The sequence below is a fragment of the Molossus molossus genome, unplaced genomic scaffold, assembly GCF_014108415.1.
Source record: "Molossus molossus isolate mMolMol1 unplaced genomic scaffold, mMolMol1.p scaffold_m16_p_21, whole genome shotgun sequence".
NCBI classification, from domain to species: Eukaryota; Metazoa; Chordata; class Mammalia; order Chiroptera; family Molossidae; genus Molossus; species Molossus molossus.
This window is the reverse complement of record NW_023425357.1, coordinates 1,227,901-1,250,131: the sequence shown is the minus strand read 5'-3', so window position 1 is coordinate 1,250,131 and position 22,231 is coordinate 1,227,901. Positions and strand designations below refer to the sequence as shown.

General features: G+C 47.1%; 2 protein-coding genes across 3 annotated transcripts; both read left to right on the top strand.

The window, feature by feature from the left end:
- Positions 1-6,055: 6,055 nt before the first annotated feature.
- LOC118638418 (zinc finger protein 547-like) lies at positions 6,056-10,775 on the top strand. 2 transcript variants are annotated; one of them, XM_036274226.1, is made up of 3 exons: positions 6,056-6,173; positions 6,985-7,111; positions 10,593-10,775. In XM_036274226.1, exons 1-3 carry the CDS (start codon positions 6,159-6,161, stop codon positions 10,754-10,756), a joined length of 306 nt encoding a protein of 101 aa, XP_036130119.1. In that variant the 5' UTR covers positions 6,056-6,158; the 3' UTR covers positions 10,757-10,775. The 2 variants fall into 2 exon arrangements, with proteins under 2 accessions (XP_036130119.1, XP_036130120.1); XM_036274227.1 differs by lacking the exon at positions 10,593-10,775 and adding an exon at positions 7,901-8,079.
- A 3,696-nt stretch (positions 10,776-14,471) lies between these two features.
- Positions 14,472-21,902, top strand: ZNF304 (zinc finger protein 304). The gene is made up of 3 exons (XM_036274216.1): positions 14,472-14,674; positions 15,975-16,101; positions 18,203-21,902. The coding sequence occupies exons 1-3, from the start codon at positions 14,642-14,644 to the stop codon at positions 20,023-20,025; spliced, it is 1,983 nt and encodes a 660-aa protein (XP_036130109.1). The 5' UTR covers positions 14,472-14,641; the 3' UTR covers positions 20,026-21,902.
- The last annotated feature ends 329 nt before the right edge of the window (positions 21,903-22,231 follow it).

The window sequence follows — 22,231 nt, the reverse complement described above, 5'->3', positions numbered from 1 at the left end:
ATACACTCTGATTGTGATTTCTGAGCTTCTGCATTCTTTCTTACAGAGGCTTCTACCTCATCAGTTTTCTGGGGTTGAATTACAGCCAAAATATAATAAAGCACATGGCTGAATTAAGTTAAAGAATAATGATAAAGTCAAGAAAAACACAGAGAATGCATCTCATTTTTAATCTTACAAAAGATTGTGTGAAGATTCACTGTCAGATAAATTGACTAGAATATTAACACAAAGTGGGCATGTGTACATGCAGGTATGTGTGAGTTTCACTGTTGTCACCATGGGGTTACTCCTGCTATAAAGACTAATGATTAGTACCTTTTATCAGGGTATTTTGGAATTTCTCCTTTGGCATCTTTTAAAAACCAGATGTGATAGTATTACCTCACGTTAAGAAAGATGTTGTACAGAAAGATATAAAAGTAATCGTGTGTTCACTTTGAACCCTCCTCAGGGCCTTTTAAGTGACCATGTAATTTGTTTTGCCATTGTAGGTCAAGCCATTTATGATGTATTGATTAATGGCATTATTGCAAAGGCCTCTCTTCATCCTTTTCATGTCATGTCTAAGAAGTCTTCAGCAAGCGCTAGGTCCTGAGTATTTTCTTCTAAAAGTTTTATAGCTTTACTTTTACATTTAAATCTCTGATCCATGTTGAGTTAATTTTTGTATTATCCTGTGAAGTTTAGGTTGAATTTCTCATGTTTTTACCTAAGTATGTTCTGTTTTTCCAGCACCATTTCTTGGAAAGACTATCTTGCCTTCATTGAATTGCATTTACATCTTAGTAAAAAATCAGTTGGAGCCCTGGCTGGTTTGGCTCAGCGGTTGGAGCCTCGGCCTGTGGACCAGAGAGTCCTGGGTTTGGTTCCCACTAGGGGCACGTACAAAAAAAAAAAAAAAATCAGTTGGCAGTAGACAATAAAGCTAACAAGAATCCTTATTTAACAAACAAAAATCAATTGGACATATCTATGCTGGTCAATTTCTGAGTTCTTTATATTATCCCATTGGTCTGTGTATTAACCCCTGCCAAGTACTACACTATCTTGATTAGTGTGCCTATCACTAGATCTTAAAATGGGGTAAAGTGATTCTTTTTTGTTCTTTTAAAAAAATTGATTTAACTTTCCATATCATTTTTTTCCTTTGTCTTCCCACTAAAATTTACTCATGTTCTTGTCTATATTTACAAAACATCTTGCTGGGACTTTGGCAGAAATTAATCTGTAGGTCATTTTGGTGAGATTTGGAATCTTTGTTATGTTGGGTCTTCCAGTCCATGAACATGGTATGTCTCGCCATTTATATAGATCCTCTTTGATTTATTTCATCATTGTTTTGTAACTGTCAGCCTACAGATTCTGCAATATTGTTAGATTTTTATGTAGGTTCTTTTTTGGTGTGTCGTGATATTGAGTTAATTTCACTTTACACATACTATTATAGAAAGATATTTTTATGTTAGCCTTGTATATTGTGACCTTGTTGAATTCACTTATAAATTCTAGCAGCTTTTGGGGGAGACGGGTTTTTCAAGATTTTTTTCATAAACAGTATGTTATCAGCAAATAGCAAACATCTTAATTATTTTCCTAATCTGTGGCCCTTTCATTTCCTTTTATCATCTTTATTGTACCACATAGAACTTCCAGTATGGTGTTGAATAGAAGTAGTGGAAGAGAACATACTTGCCTTTTTCTTAGTGTTAGGGCATTAATGTTGACCATTAAATACGATGATAGCTGTAGGTTTTCATAAAGATTTGCTAAGAGCTTTCATGGTGGACAGGTATTGAATTTTGTCAAATGTTTTTCTCCTTCAATTGATGTGATCATATGAATTTTCTTCTGTAGTCTATTGATATGATGGCTTGCTTTGACTGGTTTTTGAATGTCAAACCAGCCTTGCATTTCTGCAATAAACTCCATGAAGTCATGGAATATAATTATTTTATTGTATCTATATTACAGTATTCTGTTTGCTAGTATTTTGTTGAGGAATCATGAGCATGTTGGTCTATAGTTTAATTTTTTTGTACTAGTGTTGGTGTCTGAGTAATACTGTCCTCCAAACTGGGAAGTGTTCCTCCTTCCTCTTCTTTTCCTTTTTTTCTGGATGAGATTTTGTAACTTGGTGTTACTTCTTCTATTTCTGTAAGGTTATGTCTTAGAAATGTGACTTATAAACAATATTGCCGGATATATTTTTCAACCTACCAAAGTTACTACTAATTCAAACATTTCATGTGATAGCTGGTATATTTGTGTTTGAATACATCTTATTTTGTGCTTATCTTTGCTTCAGTTCTATTTCTTGTACTTAAAAAATGTATATAGCCTTGGCCGGTTTGGCTCAGTGGTAGAGTGTCGGCCTGCAGACCAATGAGTCGTGAGTTCAGTTCCGGCCAAGGGCACATACCTCCTTGGCCCTGGTTGGTGTCATGCAGGAGGCAACCAGTGGACATGTCCCTCTCACATTGATGTTTCTCTCTCCCTTTCCCTCCCACTCTATCTAAAAATAAATAGAAAAATATCCTCTGGTGAGGATTAAAAACTTTTTAAAAATTTGTATAAATTATTTACATTCTAAACTTGGCTTTTAGTTGGGAGTGAATTTACTCCTATTTTATTAATGTTTAAGCTAAAATTATAACACTTTGACATAAATGAGCTCAGAGTTAATATATCTACCTTCATATTACACAAAATAAAGGGATATTATTAAGGATTGCTTATTATACTGTTTTATACAGATAATGAACAGTTGTATTAATCCCCAGATACCTTATCTTGGATCTTTATTACTGCTATTGCTGCAGACCTTTCACCTGGATCCAGTTTCTTTTACCTTAAATGAATGTAACCTTTAGTATTCATTTTCTGTTAGTTTCCTATTACATTTTTTGGTTTTGACCACATATAGTCTTATTTCATGTTCTTTCTTAGTGTTGAATATAGAAATCTATGTTGGGGATGATTTCTTTGACATCTTCAGTAAAGCCCTTCCACTGTGCCCTTCACCCACTATATATTGGGTGTGGGTGGAGATAATTTGTGTTGATAGTTTACTGGTGGTAAGGAAAAGTATTTGAACCTGATACAAAGGACAACACACCCTAGAGATTGTTAATAGAGAGATGAACTCAGTAACTATAGGAGTTTTGAGTTGCTAGGTGACAGTGTAGAATGCATAGGGAGAATAATAAAATATACATTTGGTGAGCAAACCGATGTTTGCGACAAACTGGCTGGATGCTTACCAATGCCAATTTTCTTTTTCTGGACACCTGTTAAAACAGCATGCCCTACCTTTCCTCACACCTAATTTGGGACCATGTGAATGAGTTGCAGATAATTGAATGTTGACAGAAATGACTGAAATTATCTCTTAATTTTTCTTGCATTTGTGCACCATTCTGGGAGATATTCTCAGTGTTTCTAGGTTTCTACATCTCCCCAAGATTTGGCACTTTTGGAGGGGCTTCAGGTTCAGGTGATGGACTGATAGTGATGGTGTTTTGATGACAGGATCTGATGACCTGAAGTCTCAGCTGGGCCAGCTCATGATCACATATTTGTACCTGGGTCTACCTGCCCTGAGGGTCAGAAGGGAAGAAGAAGTGAAGAGGAAGGTTACTATGAACAAGATGATGTCATCTCATGTCACAAACAAAACCATGTTAACACCACTCCACTTAGGCCTGAGAGCAGTTAATCCTGTTCCCAAGATTCTAATTGTGTGGCCTGCAGTAATGCATGTCTTGGGCAACATGCCTCCCTGTAGGTTAAGAAACCCTCTTGCTCTGCTCTTTAAGAAATAACTAAACTTCCGGTCAAGATGGCGGCATAGGTAAACGCGGTATCATGTCCTCCCACAACCACATCAAAGTTACAACTAAACTACAGAACAACCATCATTCAAAACCACCTGAAATCAAGCTGAATGGAAGTCCTACAACTACGAAATTAAAGCAGCAGCCACTTCCAGACTGGTAGGAGGGGCGGAGGCGCGAGGGGCGGCGCAGCAGCGGCAATGAATACATATCTATCAACAATGGAATCTACAAACAAAATGAACAGGTAGAACAGAAACATTCTCATAGATACAGAGAACATTTTGTTGGTTGCCAGTTGGGAGGGGGGTTGGGGGAATGGGTGAAAAAGGTGAAGGGATTAAGAAGCACAAATTCATTGCTAGACTGACAAACCTCAAAGGGAAAGGGGTTGGCGGGGTGGGAAGAAATAAACCAAAGAACTTATATGCATAGCCAATGGACACAGACAATAGTGTGGGAAAAGGTGGGAGGGGGGGTGGGAGGAGGGAGGAGGGGGTCACTGGGGGAAAAATGTGGAACATCTGTAATACATTTTACATCCAACAATAAAGATTTGGGGGAAAAAAAAGAAATAACTAAGCCGGTCCGGTGTGGCTCAGTGGTTGAGCATCCACCCGTGTACCAAGAGGTTGCCAGTTCATTTCCTGGTCTGGGCACATGCCCAGGTTGTGGGCCAAATCCCCAGTGGGGGGTCATGCAGGAGGCAGCCAGTTGATGTTCTCTCTCATTGATGTTTCTATCCCTCTTCCTTCTCTCTGTAACATCAATAAAGAAAAATAATTTAAAAAAAATAAATAAAGCCAAATAGTATAAATTTGTGCTTTTATGTGAAGCTTTTAATCAAAACTTATGAGACTACTTGCTGAGTCAGGGAGTAGTATTTTTTGTTTTGTTAAGTAATGCTAAGGATTCTGCAGAGAAGCATCCTAGATTTCACCCACCAGGGCAGTGTATAGGGAAAGCATTGTGATGTCAGTAAAATGAATACAGTAATCCCTTGCCCCTTTATTCACAGGGGATAATCAAGACACCCCCATGCCTGAAATCAAGGATATTATTGAACCCCGTGTATGTTTTTTCCTAAACACAGAGAGAGATATGGATATGTTGGACAAAAAGATGATTTATGTCGAGTGAACTGGAGGAGGACGGGGCAAGATTTCTTCGTGCAGTTTAATTTATTAATTATTTCTCGACTTTTCCACGTGTTATTGACGGATACAGATGACCAGGTAACAAACTGCCAAAAACAAAACCACCCATATGGGGGCACTAATGTAGTTTTTACTTATTGAACACTATGTGACAGGCACTTTTTATGTGAATTCCCATGAGTGTCTTCTATTTCCCATTGTTGTCAGGGTACCTGTCGAGACCCTCAAACTTGAGTGCCGCCTCCCTCCAATGAGTTTGATTCACTCGGTCTGGGTGAGGTAACAGAGCTTGGGTTTCAACAGGTTCCCAGGTCCTGCAAATAACTTCATCTGAGGACAGCCACCGCCTCCAAGCCCACGGAACTTTGGGTGTTTTCTCTTTTTTCACTTTGTTGATTTACTTTTTTTAGATGGAGGGAGAGGGAGAGAGAGAGAAACAGAGATGAGAGAGAACATCCATTGCCTCCTGCGTGCCCCTCACTGGAGATCAGGCCCACAACCTGGGCATGTGCCATGACCAGGAATAGAACCGCCGACTTCCTGGCGCCTGGGCGAATGCTCAACCACTGAGCAACACTGGCGGGAGAACTCAGGGTGTTTTTAAGAGAAAGTGAAGCCCCGCCCCTGTGTTTGGAAACCTGGTACTTTATTTCCGGTCTGTCCTAGCCCCGCCCCCGGTGGGCGGGCTTGAAAAGGAACAGCGCACGCGCGCAGAGGCGGACTAGGCCGCTTTACCGAGAAGCGGATGTTCCGCGCTTTTGCCTGTCGCTCGGCCAATGATGGCTCGGGAGAGAGGCGGTTTCTATGGCACGGGGCGGGACTTCCTCCCCGTTCCTGGAGCACTTCTTTCCGCGCGCAGTTGCGGGTTGGGTCAGGGCCACGTGGCCTCAGAGCCGCGCGTGGGCGCCCCTGCGGGGCTGAGCAGGGGAGGAGAGTGACGTGGCTGGCAGCCCCCGCGCCTGTGCGATCGTGACGCCCGCGCCTGGCTCCGTCCCGCGCGCACCAACCGCCAAAGGCTGCGTCCTGGGCCTTGGGAGCGCGTGAGGCCGTTTTTTTTAGCGACGCTCGTAGTGCCACACGCCGCAGGAGGTGACCGCGCCCGAGTCTCCTGCGCCGCAGGGCCCCTCGCCGCCCAGCCGGCCCCGTGGTTGGGGTGGCAGCGCTGATGAATCCCGCGCAGGTGAGTGGAGGGACCCTCAGGGTCTCACCCTGTCACACCCTTTACACTCACCCCTTCTTAGGCTGGTTACGGTGTCCTGGGGCGCTGTCTTTTCTCCTCCTAGTTCTCGGTCGTCGAGTCCCTGGAGGGGTCACTTCTGCCCCAGGGTCCCGAGTCCAGGCCACGGGTTATATGCATGACATGACGTTGGGAAGGTCCCTCAGTCACGGCAACAGGCATGTGCCGAACCTTGGAGGTGGGGCTGAGTTGGGAATGGTCAGGGAACAAACGGCAGCAGGCGGCAGTCAGGCCTGGGATGGCAGCCTGAGGAGCTAAGTTTCCCTTGTGAAAGTTTGGAGCCAAGGACGGAGGTGATTTAATGCACATTTCCTTCAGTGTGTTCCCTCTGGTTGCAGAGTGGAGACCGAGGACGTGAGGCGGGAGGGAGGGAGATCAGGGAGGAGTATGAACTGACAGCCTTAAAGCCCGAGTACGGGAGCTTCTGGGAGAATGCTGAGCCCTAGTATGAAGGTGTTGGGGAAGCCTGGGTCAGCACACCAGGAGGACTGGCTGGCAGGGGAGTGTTGGGGGCCCTTCATTGCAGACCCGTAGTTTACATTGTATCTGTCATCCCCCTGCCTGCTTCTGCCCTGGGCTGGACTCAGTGATCAGAGGGATGTGAGGTGACAGCAGGCACTGGTGGTGCCAAGGCCTGGTGTCTCCTCCGAGCTGGGAGCCTGGGGAGGACAGGGACCCAGGAGTGGTTGTGTGAGCAGTGAGATCTGGGGGGGGTGCTGTGTGCCTGTGGGGTCAACCGTCCCCATCCTGGCAGGGCTGTGTGACCTTCGAGGACGTGTTCGTGTACTTCTCCCGGGAGGAATGGGGGCTCCTTGATGAAGCTCAGAGAAGCCTGTACCGTGACGTGATGCTGGAGAACTTTGCACTTGTGTCTTCACTTGGTAAGACCCTGACTTAGTCATCTGTTGCTACGTAGCAAATTTTCCAAAGCTTAAGAGGTTAAAAACACACATATTATCTCACAGTTTCTGTGGTTCAAGAATCAGGCATATCCTACTTGGGTACCTGTAGCTCAGTCTTTCGTGACCTTGCTGTCACATTGTCCAGGGCTCCTTTCTCAGCTAAAGGCTCAGCTGAAGGCGAATCTCCTTTCAAGGTCCTGCATACAAGCAAGAGGCTGTTGGGCTAATTGGTCCTTGCTGGTGCTTAGTCAGAGCCCTCCCTCAGTTTGTTGCCCTGTTGTCTTCGTAAGCAGGTGACAAGGTAGTTGATTTCCGTGAGCATGAGACATTATCCAAGGTATTTTTGTAACCTCTTTTCAGAAGTAATGTCCCATCATGTTTTCCATATTCTGTTGATTAGAGAAACTTTTAGATTCAGCCCACACTCAGTTTGAGGTGCTTAACAAGAGCATGGATACCAGGGGTGGTGGGATTCCCAGTTTCCTGGACTGGGTTGTGTTCTCCCGCCCCACCCCCCACCCCGAGGGAAAACTTTCTGTCTTGTGGTTGTATCAAGGCATGACTCCTACTGCCTGGAAATATGTAGTGTGAGTACCAAGGCTGGGCAAAGGGCACCACCTCCTCCTCTCCCATGGTAGCCCCACCATTTACTGCCCAAAGCTTTGAAATGTGGGTGTTATGAGTCTTGCAGTTTACCCAATAGATCCCAGATGGCTTGGCTACACCTTGGGATGTGACTGTCTAAATCCCTGGCCTCTCTGTTTCTAGGTTTTATCCCCTTCCTCTCACTGACGTTTCCTGGGCCTAACTGTTTGAAGAATTGTAGGCCCTTACATGATCGCTCCTTCTGAAGAACAGCGAGCTGTTCCTGCAAGAGCTTCTTCCAAGATTCTTTTATAATATAGTCGTCCCTCGCCACTTCACGCTTCAACTTTCATGGCTTCACTCTTTTGCAGTTTTATTAAATTTATTCATTAAAAAGTTGATCGAGACAATGCAAATGATACAGCGTGCACTTGGTTGTCTGAATCATTATACATCCCTGTATTACAATTAAAATTAAAATTATGTGTGGACTGTAGGCCTATGTGTTTGAGCACCCCAGGAATCCTTCAATGCCAGGTGCAACCGCTAGAGTCTTGAATGGATTAACCACATTAAATGTGGGGGCGACTGTATTTAATTTTATCCTGTCGCCCTGGGTCACTGCTGGCCACTCACCAGCTCTTTTTTCCCCCCTTAGGACTTGCAGTTTCCAGGTCTCATGTAGTTAACCACATGGAGTCGGAGGAGAGCCCAAGGTTCCTGAGAAGGTAGACACAGCTCCAGGCACAGCAAAGAAGACCAGAAGGAGGCCTGGCCCTGATGAGAAGCTGTGGGAATAGTGACCTCACAGCTCAGTGAAGCTAGCTTCACATTTACCAGCCATCTGTGCTGCGTCTGCTAGTATTTTCCTGCCAACTTCAGTGGCTAACCTCATCCCACTTTTCTGTCCTGGGTTTTTGTTTTGTTTTAATCCTTACCTGAGGATATGTTTTTAGAGAGAGGAAGGGAGAGAGAGAGAGAAACATTGATTGGATAGAGAAACATCAGTCAGTTGCCTTTCCTATGCACTTGGCCAGGAATTGAGCCCATAATCTTTTCGTATATAGGGCAGTGCTCCAACAACTGTGCCACCCAGCCAGGGCTTCTCCCCTGTTTTTGATAATTTGCTTACTTGCCATTTATACCCTGACCTCAGGTACCTGTTAGTCCCCCCTCTTCCAGTCCTATGTCTCATTTGTTCTTTTCTTGGTACTCAATGCAGTGCTCTCTAGCATTTTGTTTAAAGTGTCCGTTGTACAAATATCCTTACATTTTTCTTGAAGACTAAGTATTCTGTTCCAGCCAGATTTTTGTGGCCCTGGACAGACCCTTTGGCACAGTGGTCACCTGTCACAAGGAACCAAGGCCTTATTGGGAGACCATGCCTCTCCTCACACTGTTTCCATCCTTGTATCCTCTCCCCTGTGGTATCTCCTTTATTCTGTGACCTTTGCAGCCTGCAGCCAACCCTTATCCTGGTTCTAGCTCCCATGTTCTGCTCACAGTCCAGTGGACGAACACCTGGTTGTATCAGACCACATTTGTTAGGGAGTGCTGCTTGCCACACATTAATCTTGCACTTCACCAGGACTTATCTTCCTCCAGGTTGCTGACATGGAATGGAGGATGAGGCTGCATGTTCTGAGCAGGGCATTTCTGTAAGTGTTACAGATGAGAGCTCCAAGGCTAGGGTCCTTCCAGCCAGAAAGCTCACACCTATGATATGGTCCAGTCTTAAAAGACATCTTTGCACCTGGCTGAGCCACAGGGATACCAACCGAGCATCAACCATACAGCAACGTGTGAGTCATATGAGACTTCTGGTTCAGTGTAAGCCTTGATCAGAGGCAAAAGCAGCAGTGTGGAGAGAAATGCTTTAGAAGGGAAAGGGCCAGGCCTTGTTTGTGAAGAGCTGCAGATCCCATGTGCTAGAGAAGGCCTTCGCTCACAGGAAGGGTCGGAGTTCTGGGCTTGTCCAGCACCAGATGCCTCACAGTGGAGCATAGCAGCACAGGAGAAGTGTGGGAAGCCTTTCTGTGCTGTCGTCACTAACGAGTCTTGGTGTGTGTCAGATTCCTGTTAGATGAGACAGCACAACCTGAGATGATAAAGCCTTTTCTCAGCCCACTCCTGTAGGTGGGAGCCTCACTCCAGGGTCAGTTCACTTGGGGAGTCTCAAGGGATGCCCACTGCAGGGAGGCTGGGAACAGTGAAGGTCTCAGAAACACAGGAAGCCCAGTGACAGTTTTCCACAAGCAGAATCTCCCCAGGAAGATGAGCTCTGAACACAATGGTGTGGGGACAGATGATAATCTGCACTGGAGAAATTTACCAAAGCAAGTGTCCAGGACATGCTTTCCACAAACAACTCAGGTGGACCTGATAACACTTCTATGGTCATGCAGGGAAGGATCTCCACAAGTGGAGGGAGGTGGGAAAGAGCCTAACAAGTGGCATGTCATGCCATACTTGAGTACAGCCCCATGACTGCGGTGAACATGAGAAAGCCTTTCTGAGGAGGGCAGAGCTCAGTCAGCCCTGAGGATTTGTACTCAGCGAGGCCGAGTGTTTCCAGGGAGCGAAGGCTGGCAACCATAGTCGGACCTCGGGCCGCACCAGCAGGTTCACTCTGGGGAGAAGCCTCATAAATGCCAAGCATGTGAGAGTCTTGTAACAGTTCTGCTTTTGTCCAAAATACGTCTTCTCACTGTAGACAAATTCCCTTTGAGTTTAGAGTACATGGGTGAGCCTTTTGTGGCAGCTGTCTTTTTTAGGTAAGCTCATCACATGAGGGTTCTCGCGGAGAGAAACCTTGAGTGCAATGAATGTGGAAAGGCTTGCCTTCACCTTTTGTTTTTTCCCCCTGGGTTAACAGGATACACACTGGGGAAAACCTTTTCGTGTCAGGAATATTGGAGAGCCTTTTGTTACAGCTCTTCTCTCGCTCAGCATATGAGGAGTCACTTGGATGGGATGCCCTGCCAGTATAGTGAATGTGGACCCACCACCAGATTTTGTTCATCCCTCATCCAGCTTTGAAGTGTTCACTCTGGGGAAAAGCCCTGAGTGGAAGAGACGTGGGGAAACCTTTTGCGAGTGAATTTACCTCAGTCAAATTCAGAGAACTCATACTGGGGAACACCTTTTGAATGTAACAACAGAGAAAAATCTTTTGACCAGGAGAAATGTCTTAACTTGGCGTCTGAGAAAGTTTACCACACAAAATCTGCAAGTGTCATCACTGGGAGACAATCTTCTGAGGCCAGTCATCATTTGTTGTCATCTCAAGTGTGGAAATTGAACTAGTGTGGGGCCGTACTCTACATCTGAGAATTTATGAAGGAGACAGGGCCAGTGGCTATTGTGCAATTACAAAAACCTTTAGCTGTAGCAGCACCCTTAGCACTGAAAAGCAATCACAAGAATATTTTAAAAACAAAAAACACATAAAGGAGGAGAAAGAAAAGTAGACTTAACAAAAAAATGCATTTGTGACTTCTTTCAGGTTTCCCATGACAATTTGTTCTTTGCTAATTTTGTTGTTGGGTGTTGGGGAGCAGCAGGATTTGAGATAAAATGGCCGTGTCCCTACCACCTGACTTAATGTACATGCTCTGCCATCCCATGTTAGAAGCACTGCTCACTTGAGAGCAGCTCTACAAATATTTATTGAACTTATTTGTTGTAAAACATTGTCTCAACTATTGAGCTTAAGTCTTTGTGAAGACTTTAATTATAAAGCACTTAAAACTTAAATGAGAATACTAAAAAATTGTTAACTAAAATATTTTATATCTAAGGAGATCAGTACTCATCTATGAATGGGTATGTTTTACTGTACCATTGAAGGCCTCAGGTTAATTTATTATTTATTGGTTTTGAGATATAATTGGTATATAATATTGCATAGGTTTACGGTGTACAATGTATTGATCTGATGCATTTATATTGCACGGTGATTGCCATTGTGGCATAACTAACACCTGTCATGTCCGATTTGTCACTTTTAGTGGTGGGAACAGAGACGATCTAGTCTCTCACCAAATTTGATGTTTATAATAATAATATTGTCTGTGACCTCTGTGCTATGTGTTAGTCTCCGGGAATTGTTTACTTGCTATTTGCAAGTATGTACCCTTAACAATTTCTCCTATTCCCTAACCTACCAGCCTTTGGTAACCATCATTCCACTCCTTGTTTTTTTTTAAGTTCGGTTTGTTTGTTTTCAGATACCACAAAGGAGGGATATCATACAGTGTTTGTCTGTCTTTGTCTGACTTACTTCAGCATAATGTCCTGAAGGTACATCCATGTTTTGCATATGACAGAATTTCCTTTGTTCTTGTGGTTAATATTCTGGGTGTGTGTGTGTGTGTGTGTGTTGTGTGCTGTGTGTTGTGTGTGTATCATGCCTTTTTTTTTATCCATTCATCCATTGGTGGCACTCAGGTTGTCTCCATGTCATGGCTGTTGTGAACAATGCTGTAATAAACATGGGAGGGCATCTCTTCAACAACCTGTTTTCATTCCTTTGGTTATTTACTCAGAAGTGGAATCGCTGGGTCATTAGGTAGTTATAGTTTTAATTTTTTGAAGAACCTCCATATTGTTCTCCAAGGTCCAGTTTATAACCCCACCCATAGTGTACAGGGTTCTCTCCTTGTCACTTATCAGCACTACTTTTCCTTTTTTTTTAAATGTGTTGATTTTTTTTTTTTTTTTTAATCCTCACCCAAGGATATTTTTCCATTTTTTGTTCAGGTAGAGTGGGAGGGAGAGAGAGAAACATCCATGTGTAAGGAGCACATCTAGTGGCTGCCTCCCGCAGGACCCCAACCACTTCTGGGAGGAATAGCAAGGGAGGTAAGTGCCACTTTGACCAGAATGGAACCAGCTGATTCACTGGTCTGTGGGTGGAGGTTCTAACTGCTGACCCAAACCAGCCAGGGCTGTTTTATTGATTTTTTTAAGGAGAGAAACACTTAAAGCCCCTTAATCAAGATAGGCTACGTTTGCTAATTTGCTAGCGCCCCCTCACCCTACCCCTCTTCTGATGAACAGCCAATCAAAGCTTTATGGTTCTGGCTCCACTTCATCTGAGTCGTGTCCCCGCCCACCGCCCAGGTAAACAACCAAACTTGGTTTGTCTGAGGGGGGGCAGTCTCAGCCAGTCACCTGGCCCTGATTGGTTAAGCCCTGCCTTCCCAAAGCTGTTATCACTGTCCTTTTAACTTACTCTGGACAAACTGCCCATCATGTTCACGAAGGTGGAGCCCTAGCCAGCAGCCAATGAGAACCTTTTAGCTTGCTCTCTGGCAAACTGCCAATGACAGCTTTTGAGCACTCAGATTTGGGCAGCCAGTTGTCGCTGCCTAAAAGCAACCAGTCAGAATTCCTAAAGGAAACCTGATCTACCAGTTGCCTCTATCTAAAAGGTAGGCCATCTGGTCAGCTACTGATCAGCTTGACCAGACAAGGGGTTGGGAGTCTTGTGCCAGGCAGGAAGCTATGGGCCAGGAGGAACCACAGACCAAGACACACTTCCATTCAGGCCCAGCAACCTCAGGTGCCTTCCCTACCCTGGTTCCTCACCCTTTCTACAGAAACTACCTTGGTGTGGATCTTCCCTTCACCAGTGGCCTGTGCAAAGGTGAGCACGTGAGTGATCCTGGGCATTTGAGAGAGAAAGTTTGAAACCTGGAATCCTAGTGACCGATTAAATTTAGTTTTAAATAGATCTCTCTCTCCCGCTACCACCAGGACCTACCTAGCCTTTCCCCTGGATAATCAGCCACCTCCAGAGCAGCAGGAGACAGTAGCCCACCTCAGACCAATTAGCTCCCTGCACAATTCCAACCCCTAATTCCCGGTGCCTTGTGATTTTTGCCCTATAGAATCTGTAACCTACACGGCATCAGGGAATTGGGGATGTTGAGAATTAGCTTCCCGTCCCCTGGGTGTCTCCATTCATCCATAAAAAAAGCCAATTTCTCCACTCAGTGTTCTGTGACAAGTCCAGCGGGGGCGCTCTGAGTCCGGTGGCCCACCTGAGAGGCCAGTAAAAGAGGTCACAGAAGGGGTGCACTCTGAGTTCATGAGTGATGCTGACGCCCCAAATTTGGGAATCCACGAATTCGAGGTACATTTAACGTTACTACTACACAAAGGCCCCACGAGCAAGGTGCATTCATTGTTTGACTTAAATCTCAGTCCCCAAAGATGAGAGATGTGAAGCACACCTCTTCCAGGATTAAAGAGTGGATCCCTCGCTGGAAGACGTGGCATTGTCCCAGACGACCACGGAAATCTGGGCGTGTCCCCTTTAAGACGCGCTTCGGCCTCCAGGACACTATTTTCGCCACTACCTCCTCAGCGCCAGCGTCACCAGAACCTGAAAGGTGCCCATTGTCCCATTGGATACAGCGAACAAACTACACTACCCAGAAGTCTGTGCCCGGCGCAACGACGTTGCGTCATGGCCGCCCGAAAGATGGGCGTTTTTTATCACCCGTCAGGCAGAGGCGGGACTTCCGGTGCCGCTGCCGTGACGCAGTTAGCCCGCGCCGGGACTGTCAGACGGTTTGCTCCGGCTGTTCAGGCTCCGGATTCGGGGCGGCGTCTGCTGGCCACGCGGGTCTTCGGGGTCGAGCCGGGAGGGACAGCTCAAAGGAAAGGACGTCCCTCCGCGCCTTTGTTTCGAGCCATGACCCCCGTCGGGGGACGGGCGGCTGTGCGCCGTGGTGTCCACTGGGGCTGCGCTCTTCCCGAGGCCTTGGCGCCCGCGCCCTGTCCTCGTCGGCCCCCGGAGGCGGCTCCCTGAGCCTTGTGCGCGTTCCTCCCAGTGGGGACGGGCTCGCCCGAGGTCACCCGACCCAGTGCAGGTGTAGGTTTCAGCTGAGCTCCCGGGTCTGCTCTCGGGATCCGATGGCGGCCGCGGCGCTGATGGGCCAGGCGGCGGTGAGTGGGGCAGGGGTGTCCCCCAGTCCCTTAGCGACTCGGGTCTAGAGGGTGATGTGTTGTTCCACGACCGTCGTCATCTCCCCCCTCATCGCTCCCTCTTGAGTCTAAATGCCATGGGGGGCGGTTACTCCCGCCAGAAAGAAGGCGAGGTTCCCATTTCCAGTGCCTATGGCATGAGGTGTGCAACGGTTTCCAAGGCACGGGAGCCAGCCGGTACAAAAACTTGGACGTGGGAATGAGATAGGAGAGTTGCGGGAAACTGACGTCTCTGCTGTGTCTGGTGAGAACAGAGCAAGCGGTCAGGGCTCAGGCCAGGGAGGCAACCTGAGGAGCTGGGTCTCGGTTCTGGTGGTGGTGGGAGCCTTGGAAGGTTTGGAACAGCGGAGGGAGGTGATCTGACTTGGGTATCAATAGGCTGCAGAGTGGAAAGATTGGGGTGTGGGCAGGGAGACCAGGATGGAGGCTACTGCAGCAGCCCTGAGTGGGTGTTGATGATGGGAAAACCCTGTGGTAGTGGAAGTTAGAGAAGCGTGTGGGTTTTGTATGTTTTTAAAGTAGGGTCCACGCCCTGGCCGGTTTTGCTCAGCAGTTAGAGCGTCGGCCTGCGGACCAGAGAGACCAGGGTTTGGTTCCTGCTAAGGGCAGGTACCTTGGTTGCCGTTTGTCCCTGACTGGGTTGGGGTCGTGTGGGTGGCAGCCACTGGATGTGTTTCTCTCACATCGATGTTTTTCTCTCTCTCTCTTCCTCCCTCTCTCCCTCCCGCTCTATCTGAAGGTAAATGCAAAAAAATAAAATAAAAAAGAAAAATAAATAAAGTAGGGTCCACCACCCTCCAGTTATGGCTCAGTGGATTGAATGACTTCCCATGGACTGAAGGGTCCTGGTTTATTCTCAGTCAGGGCTCATACCCGGGTTGCTGGCTCCATCCCCAATAGGGGGCGTGCAAGAGGCAGCTGATGGATGTTTCTCACAGCGCTGTTTCTCTAAAAAACCAATAAAAACATTTTTTAAAAATAAAATCAATAAATAAAGTAGGGCCCATTGATTTTCTGATGAGACACAGTGATTTTCTGGGACTCTTTGCTTATTCCCCTCTCTGCATTTGGAGTCTGGGGGCCCCACAGGGGGCTCATTTCTAGCCCAGAATTCTGGATCTAGGCCACTGGTGGTGCCAAGGCCTGTCTCCTCTGAGCTGGGAGCCTAAGGAGAACAGAGACCCAGGAGTGGTTGTGTGAGCAGTGAGATCTGAGGAGAGGGGCTGTGTGCCTGTGGGATCAACTGTCTCCATCCTGGCAGGGCTGTGTGACCTTCGAGGACGTGTTCGTGTACTTCTCCCGGGAGGAATGGGGGCTCCTGGATGAAGCTCAGAGACACCTGTACCGTGACGTGATGCTGGAGAACTTTGCACTTGTGTCCTCACTGGGTAAGTCCCCATTTTAGTTATCTGTTGGTGCATGGCAAATTTCCCCCAAATGTAAGGGCTTGAAACAGTGAAGGTTTGTTACCTCAGTTTTGGTTCATCAGGGGTCTGGTCACAGCTCACCTGGGTGCTTTTGGCTCAGGCTGTGAGGTTTCAGGCAAGCCATCAGCCAGAACCATGTGCTCATGTGAAAGCCAGTCTCAGGAAGAAGCTGCTTCCAGACTCACTCATGTCTTCGTTTGCAGGATTCAGTTTCTTGCCATTTATTGAACTGAGCGTTAGCTTCTCACTGGTTGGCCAGAGGCCTTCCTCAGTTACTTGCCATGGTGTCCTTTCTGTGGTATACCTCATGCCAAGGAAGCTGCCTTCTCTCTGAGCAAGTGAGCAAGAGAATGCCCGGGATGGAAGCTGGTCTTTTTCCACCCTGACCTTGGAAGTGACATCCCATCATTTTTGCCATATCCTGTTCCATAGAAATGGATCAGTCAGTCCCCTCCACAATGAAGGCTTATATAATGGCAAGAATATTGGGAGGGTCCTGGCAGGTTTGGCTCAGCAGTTAGAGCATCTGACTTCAGACCAAAGTTCACAGGTTCAGTTCCTGGTCAAGGGCACGTACCAGGGTTGTAAGTTAATCCCTCGCCCTGGTCAGGGTGTGGCAGGCAACCAATCGATGGGTCTCTCTCACATCCATCTCTTCCTCCCTTCGACTCTATCTAAAAATCAGTGGAACGATATCTTCAGGTGAGGTTTAACAAAAAAATAAAAATAAAACAAAAATACTGGAGGAAGGCGTTCCAGGGGACCATCTTCAAGGCTGCCATCCCCGTGCCCTCACACCATCTCTGGGGTCCTTGGGTTTGCTTAGTTCCCTGTCCCTTCAGGGCAGCTCTTTCTGTCCAGCCAGATCAGTGACTTCCTTCCTTGGTTCCCACAGTAGGTGCTATGATGCCAGGATGGGGACCTGTGCAGTGTCCCCTCCCTCGCTGAGCAGCCCTCACAGCTACTGCCCAAAGCCTTGAAGGAACAGGTTAGGGATGCAGGGCTTTTTCATTTGGCTTGACAGATTCTGCCTGGCAATGGGCACTCCCTGACCGGTGACTGTTCAGCTCAATGGTACCTCTGTCCCAGCTTCTGTCCTCATCCTCTAGCTGACTAATCCGGGTGCCCCAACTCTGTCAGGAGTTGCAGGTGTTGACATGGCCATTGCTTGCAGAGGTCACAGGGCTGTTCTACCAAATCCTCCTTTGAGGTTCTTTTTTAACATTTTGTTTTCTTCTTCGTGGGTGGGTCTACCTGGACCATTCATCTGCCCTGTGTTTTCTTTATCAACTCCATCTGCCAGATGCCATGGAGTTGCCCAGATGGAGACAGGCAGAGAGCCCTGGGTGCCTGCCAGGGCCAACCTAACTGCAGCCACAGTGAGAGAGGCCCAGAGAGAGCCTGACCCTGCAGGACAGAGCTGGGAGATAGTGCCACGTTAGGGCTGGGTTCAGATCGTACCTTCAGCCTGCTTTGTGTGCACCTGTTTTTTTTGGCCAGGCCCATACCAACAGCTCATTTTTCCCTCTCCTTCTCTATATTCTTAGCACAGTACCCACTTGTCATCTCTCTTGCATCTTCCATCCCTTGGCTGTTTACCTATTTCTCTGGCTTGTGTGTCTCACCCATTCTTCTCTGCACCTTCTGCAGTGTGGGCCACTGTACTGGGTCATGACTTGTGCATACATTTTTAACTAGTCCTTAAGAACCAGCGACTTCCTTGCAGTCAGTTTCCTGGGCCTGGACACAGCCTTTTGCATAGAGCTCAGCAGACGCCAGCAGCCAAGGCCCTGCTGAAGCCCTTTTGTGGAGGAGTGAGTTGGAGACCTCGCCTCTCCCTGTGCTGTACCCTATCATTGTGTCCTTACCCGTCATTGGAGTTCCTCCATTCTGTGACCTTTAGAGGCCCAAGGCTGACGATGGGCCCTTCCTCGCCCTCTCCTGGCTCCTTTGTCCTACCAACGAGTCAGTGGGCTCATTTCTTGGTGTGTGACACACGCATGTGTGATACGTCTGCTGCTTCCCATCAAAGTCCACTTCACCAGCATGTCTTTGCTTTCAGATTGCTGGCGTGATGCCAACCATGAGGTGGCCCCGTCTGAGCAGAGCACTTCTGCAGAAGTGTCACAGGTCGGGACTTCTGAGACAGGTCCATTTATCCAGAAAGCCCACCCGTGTGAGGTGTGTGACGCACTCCTGAAAGAAGTTTTGCCCCTGGCTGAACATGAGAGATCATACCCCACGCAGAAACCTTACACATGTGGCCCATGTGAGAGAGGATTCTTGTGCAGTGCAAACTGTGTCCAGGACCAGAAGCAAAACGATGGAGAGAACCCTGTCAGTGGGGACGATGGTGGGGCCTCATTTGTGAAGAGCTGTGCTGTCCACACGTTAGGGACACCCTTTCCTTGCAGGGAGGATGGCATGAACATGCTGGACAGCTCTGGCCTCTTCCAGCACCAGACTGCTCACTTCGGGTTGAGTCCATGCAAAAGGACTGTGCTCACGGAGTGTTTCCCACACAGCTCCAGCCCTGAGCAACAGCAGGGGCACCGTGGTGTTCTGATGCTTTTCAACTGCAGTGATGATGGGAAAGCCTTCCTGAACACCTTTACTCTGCTTGACAAACAGATCACTCATGCCGGAGTGAGACCCATTAGATGTCTACCACGTGGAAATATGTCCAAGGAGAAATCGGGTCTTACTCCCCACAGAAAAATTCACAGTGGAGAAACAACACATGTGTGTAAGGAGTGTGGGAAGGCCTTCATTCACCTATCTCACTTAAAAATGCACCAGAAATTTCACACCGGAAAAAGGCATTATACATGCAGTGAATGTGGCAAGGCCTTCAGCCGCAAGGACACACTTGTTCAGCACCGGAGAGTCCACACTGGGGAAAGGTCTTATGACTGCAGCGAGTGTGGGAAAGCCTACAGCAGGAGCTCCCACCTTGTCCAGCACCTGAGAATCCACACCGGAGAGAGGCCTTACAAGTGTGGTGAATGTGGAAAAGCCTTTAGCCGCAAAGACACACTTGTCCAGCACCAGAGATTTCACACTGGAGAGAGGCCTTACGAGTGCAGCGAGTGCGGGAAGTTCTTCAGCCAGAGCTCCCACCTTATTGAACACTGGAGGATTCACACAGGCGCGAGGCCCTACGAATGCATCGAATGTGGGAAATTCTTTAGCCACAACTCCAGCCTCATTAAACATCGGAGAGTCCACACAGGAGCCAGGTCTTACGTGTGCAGCAAGTGTGGGAAAGCTTTCAGCTGCAAAGACACACTTGTCCAGCACCAGATCATCCACACTGGAGCGAGGCCCTATGAGTGCAGCGAATGTGGGAAGGCCTTCAGCCGCAAAGACACGCTCGTGCAGCACCAGAAAATCCACACTGGGGAGAGGCCTTACGAGTGTAGTGAGTGTGGGAAATTCTTTAGCCACAGCTCCAACCTTATTGTGCACCAGAGAATCCATACTGGAGCAAAGCCTTATGAGTGCAGCGAATGTGGGAAATGCTTCAGCCACAACTCCAGCCTCATCCTACACCAGAGAGTTCACACCGGAGCAAGGCCCTACGTGTGCAGCGAGTGTGGGAAAGCCTATATTAGCAGCTCCCACCTTGTTCAACACAAGAAAGTGCACACAGGTGCCAGGCCTTATGAGTGCAGTGAATGTGGAAAATTCTTTAGTCGCAACTCTAGCCTCATCCTACACCAGAGGGTTCACACTGGAGAAAAGCCTTATGTGTGCGGCGAGTGTGGGAAAGCCTATAGCAGGAGCTCCCATCTGGTTCGGCACCAGAAAGTTCACAGTGGAGAAAGGCCTCGTGATCGCAGCAGTTTTGGTGGCCCTTTGGCTGCATCTCTTAAACTCATTTAGCACCAGAAAGTTCACACTAGAAAAAGGCCTTATGGATGAAGAAAATGTGCTGTCTCCTTGTTCAACCTCAGGACACACAGCAGAGGAGCGCTCTGAGTACCTGTGGTACTGAGGGAGCCACCAGGTGACCTTTGTGCACCCAGCCTGGGGACATTCTCACTAAGTGCCATGGAGGTGGGCAGACTTCATGTTCATGTGGTGTGTTGCACTTTCTGAGCTGCCCAGGGCTCTTGACAGTTACATCAATGCCAGCACCTGTGCAGAAGCCACCTCTGCTCCAGCTGTCTTGGGGTCCCACAGCATGTCAGTCAATCCAGTATGCTTAGGGAATGTAGACCCCTGAGCGTGGTCTCTTATTCTCTGGAGGCAATCATGACCGTTCTGAGCTCACTGAAGGTTCTCACTTCCCTATCCTCCACCCCGATGACTGGGTTCTGAGTGGACATGGTCTAGCTCTGGCCACAGGGATCTGAGCAGCAGGCTGCTGGGGATTTCCAGACAAGACTTCTCTTCTTCGCGCAATAGTGACTGTAAACATAAGAGGCATGTGTCATTGGTCCTGCTTCCAAATCATCCACCATTGGGGCTGCCTGCCCGTGCTGCTCTGGTCTGTGTGGTGATGCAGGTCTGCTGTGGCCGTCTTGATTCTTGGGGGGGTGTCTGTTCCTTGTGTGACATGGATTAAGAAAAAACTGGGTTCTGGGTTCTGCCAATGAAGGGAAGAATACCTCTTGTTGGCACTAACTTTATGTGCCTGAGAAAGGACAGCAGGATGGCAGAGGACAGACCTGTCTAGTCTGGCACAGTGTGTGCATTGTTCTCCAAAGCTTGTTGGAAAAGACTGGAGAACTGTGTGTGCCTAACCCTGAGACCTGGACGTCCAGATTTCCTCTGAGCCCGAGTTCATTCTGAGAAGCACAGAGTTGGTATGAAAACCTGCAGTGCTTCTGGAAGCACCATGAATTGGGTCCCTTTTTCTGAAGAAATGTCCCATACTCCCTAGCACTTTTGAGGGATTTCTGTCTCCTGGACCTGTACAGAGTCCCATAGGCAGGTATCATTGACTGGAAGGCCTACAGGGTAAGGTGTGAATCATAATTTGTGTAGAAATACTTAAGACAATTGAGCAAGGTTTACTGGCAAATGAGAGGATGTGTGTTCTAAAGGGACCATCTACAAACGTCTGTGTGGGATGAGACGGTATAGAAAATCTCAGGACCTTCAGGCATCTGTATCTCCTGTGGCCAAGGCCACTGTTGAGTAAGTACTCTGAAGTTAGTTTGTGGATTCCTTACCTCCCTGGGCTGTGGATGGTATGGCCATTGCTGCACCAGCATTGGCAAAGTATGTTTAGTTTAGTAAGAAGCTCCAGGGATAGGGCTTCTTTGACCCTCCAGTATTCCTCGTGTATGAGATGGAAATGGACTTCATTGCTCTCTTCAGGATTCACCCTCCTAAATTGTGGGGCGAGGGATATGGTAGAACCAAAATAGTTGGCAAATGTGACCTTCCAAGAGGGAAGGTAAATATGTTTTTTATGGATGTATGATTGACATAAAATAAACTGCACATATGAAAAGTGTAAAATGATTCAGCATGTGTATATACCTGAGAAGCCATCAACGGAATGAAGACAGTGAACGTGTCCAACAGTGACATAAGGGACTCCTCTCCTCTCAGTCCTTTCTAAACCCCTTCCCACAATTCACAAGCATTTTCTAGAATTTTGTGTGATATATTTTCTGGAGAGTGGGGACCTTGGCTTTTTTCATTAACCATGACTATTTTGAGATTAATCCATCTTATTACATATATCAATAGTTTGTTCATTTGTATTGTCGGGTGTTATTCCATCGTATGGATATACCACCATTGTTTTCCATCCATTCAGCTGTTAGTGAACATTTGTATTGTTTCCAGTTTGGGGCTATTACAAATAAAGCTGCTGTGAAGATATGTGTACATGTTATCACTGAATCACATTCCATTGTATGGATATACCACAGTTTATCCATTCACCTACTGAAGGACATTTTGGTTGCTTCCAATTTTTATTTATGAGTAAACTTTCAATATACATTTGTAGGTTTTATTTGGACATAAGATTTCATTTCGTTTGGGTTCAAGCCAACGGAAGTGATATGCTGGATCATACAGTAAAAAAAAGTATGTTTAGTTTGGTAAGAAACTGTCTTCCAAAGTGGTT

Bases quoted from the DNA above. Each gene is read 5' to 3' on its own strand.
- ZNF304 (XM_036274216.1), top strand. From the start codon at position 14,642: ATGGCGGCCGCGGCGCTGATGGGCCAGGCGGCG. The intron at 14,675-15,974 runs GTGAGTGGGGCA...CCATCCTGGCAG, and splicing joins CGCTGATGGGCCAGGCGGCG to GGCTGTGTGACCTTCGAGGA. The intron at 16,102-18,202 runs GTAAGTCCCCAT...CTTTGCTTTCAG, and splicing joins TGCACTTGTGTCCTCACTGG to ATTGCTGGCGTGATGCCAAC.
- LOC118638418 (XM_036274226.1), top strand. The intron at 7,112-10,592 runs GTAAGACCCTGA...CTGGGTTAACAG, and splicing joins TGCACTTGTGTCTTCACTTG to GATACACACTGGGGAAAACC.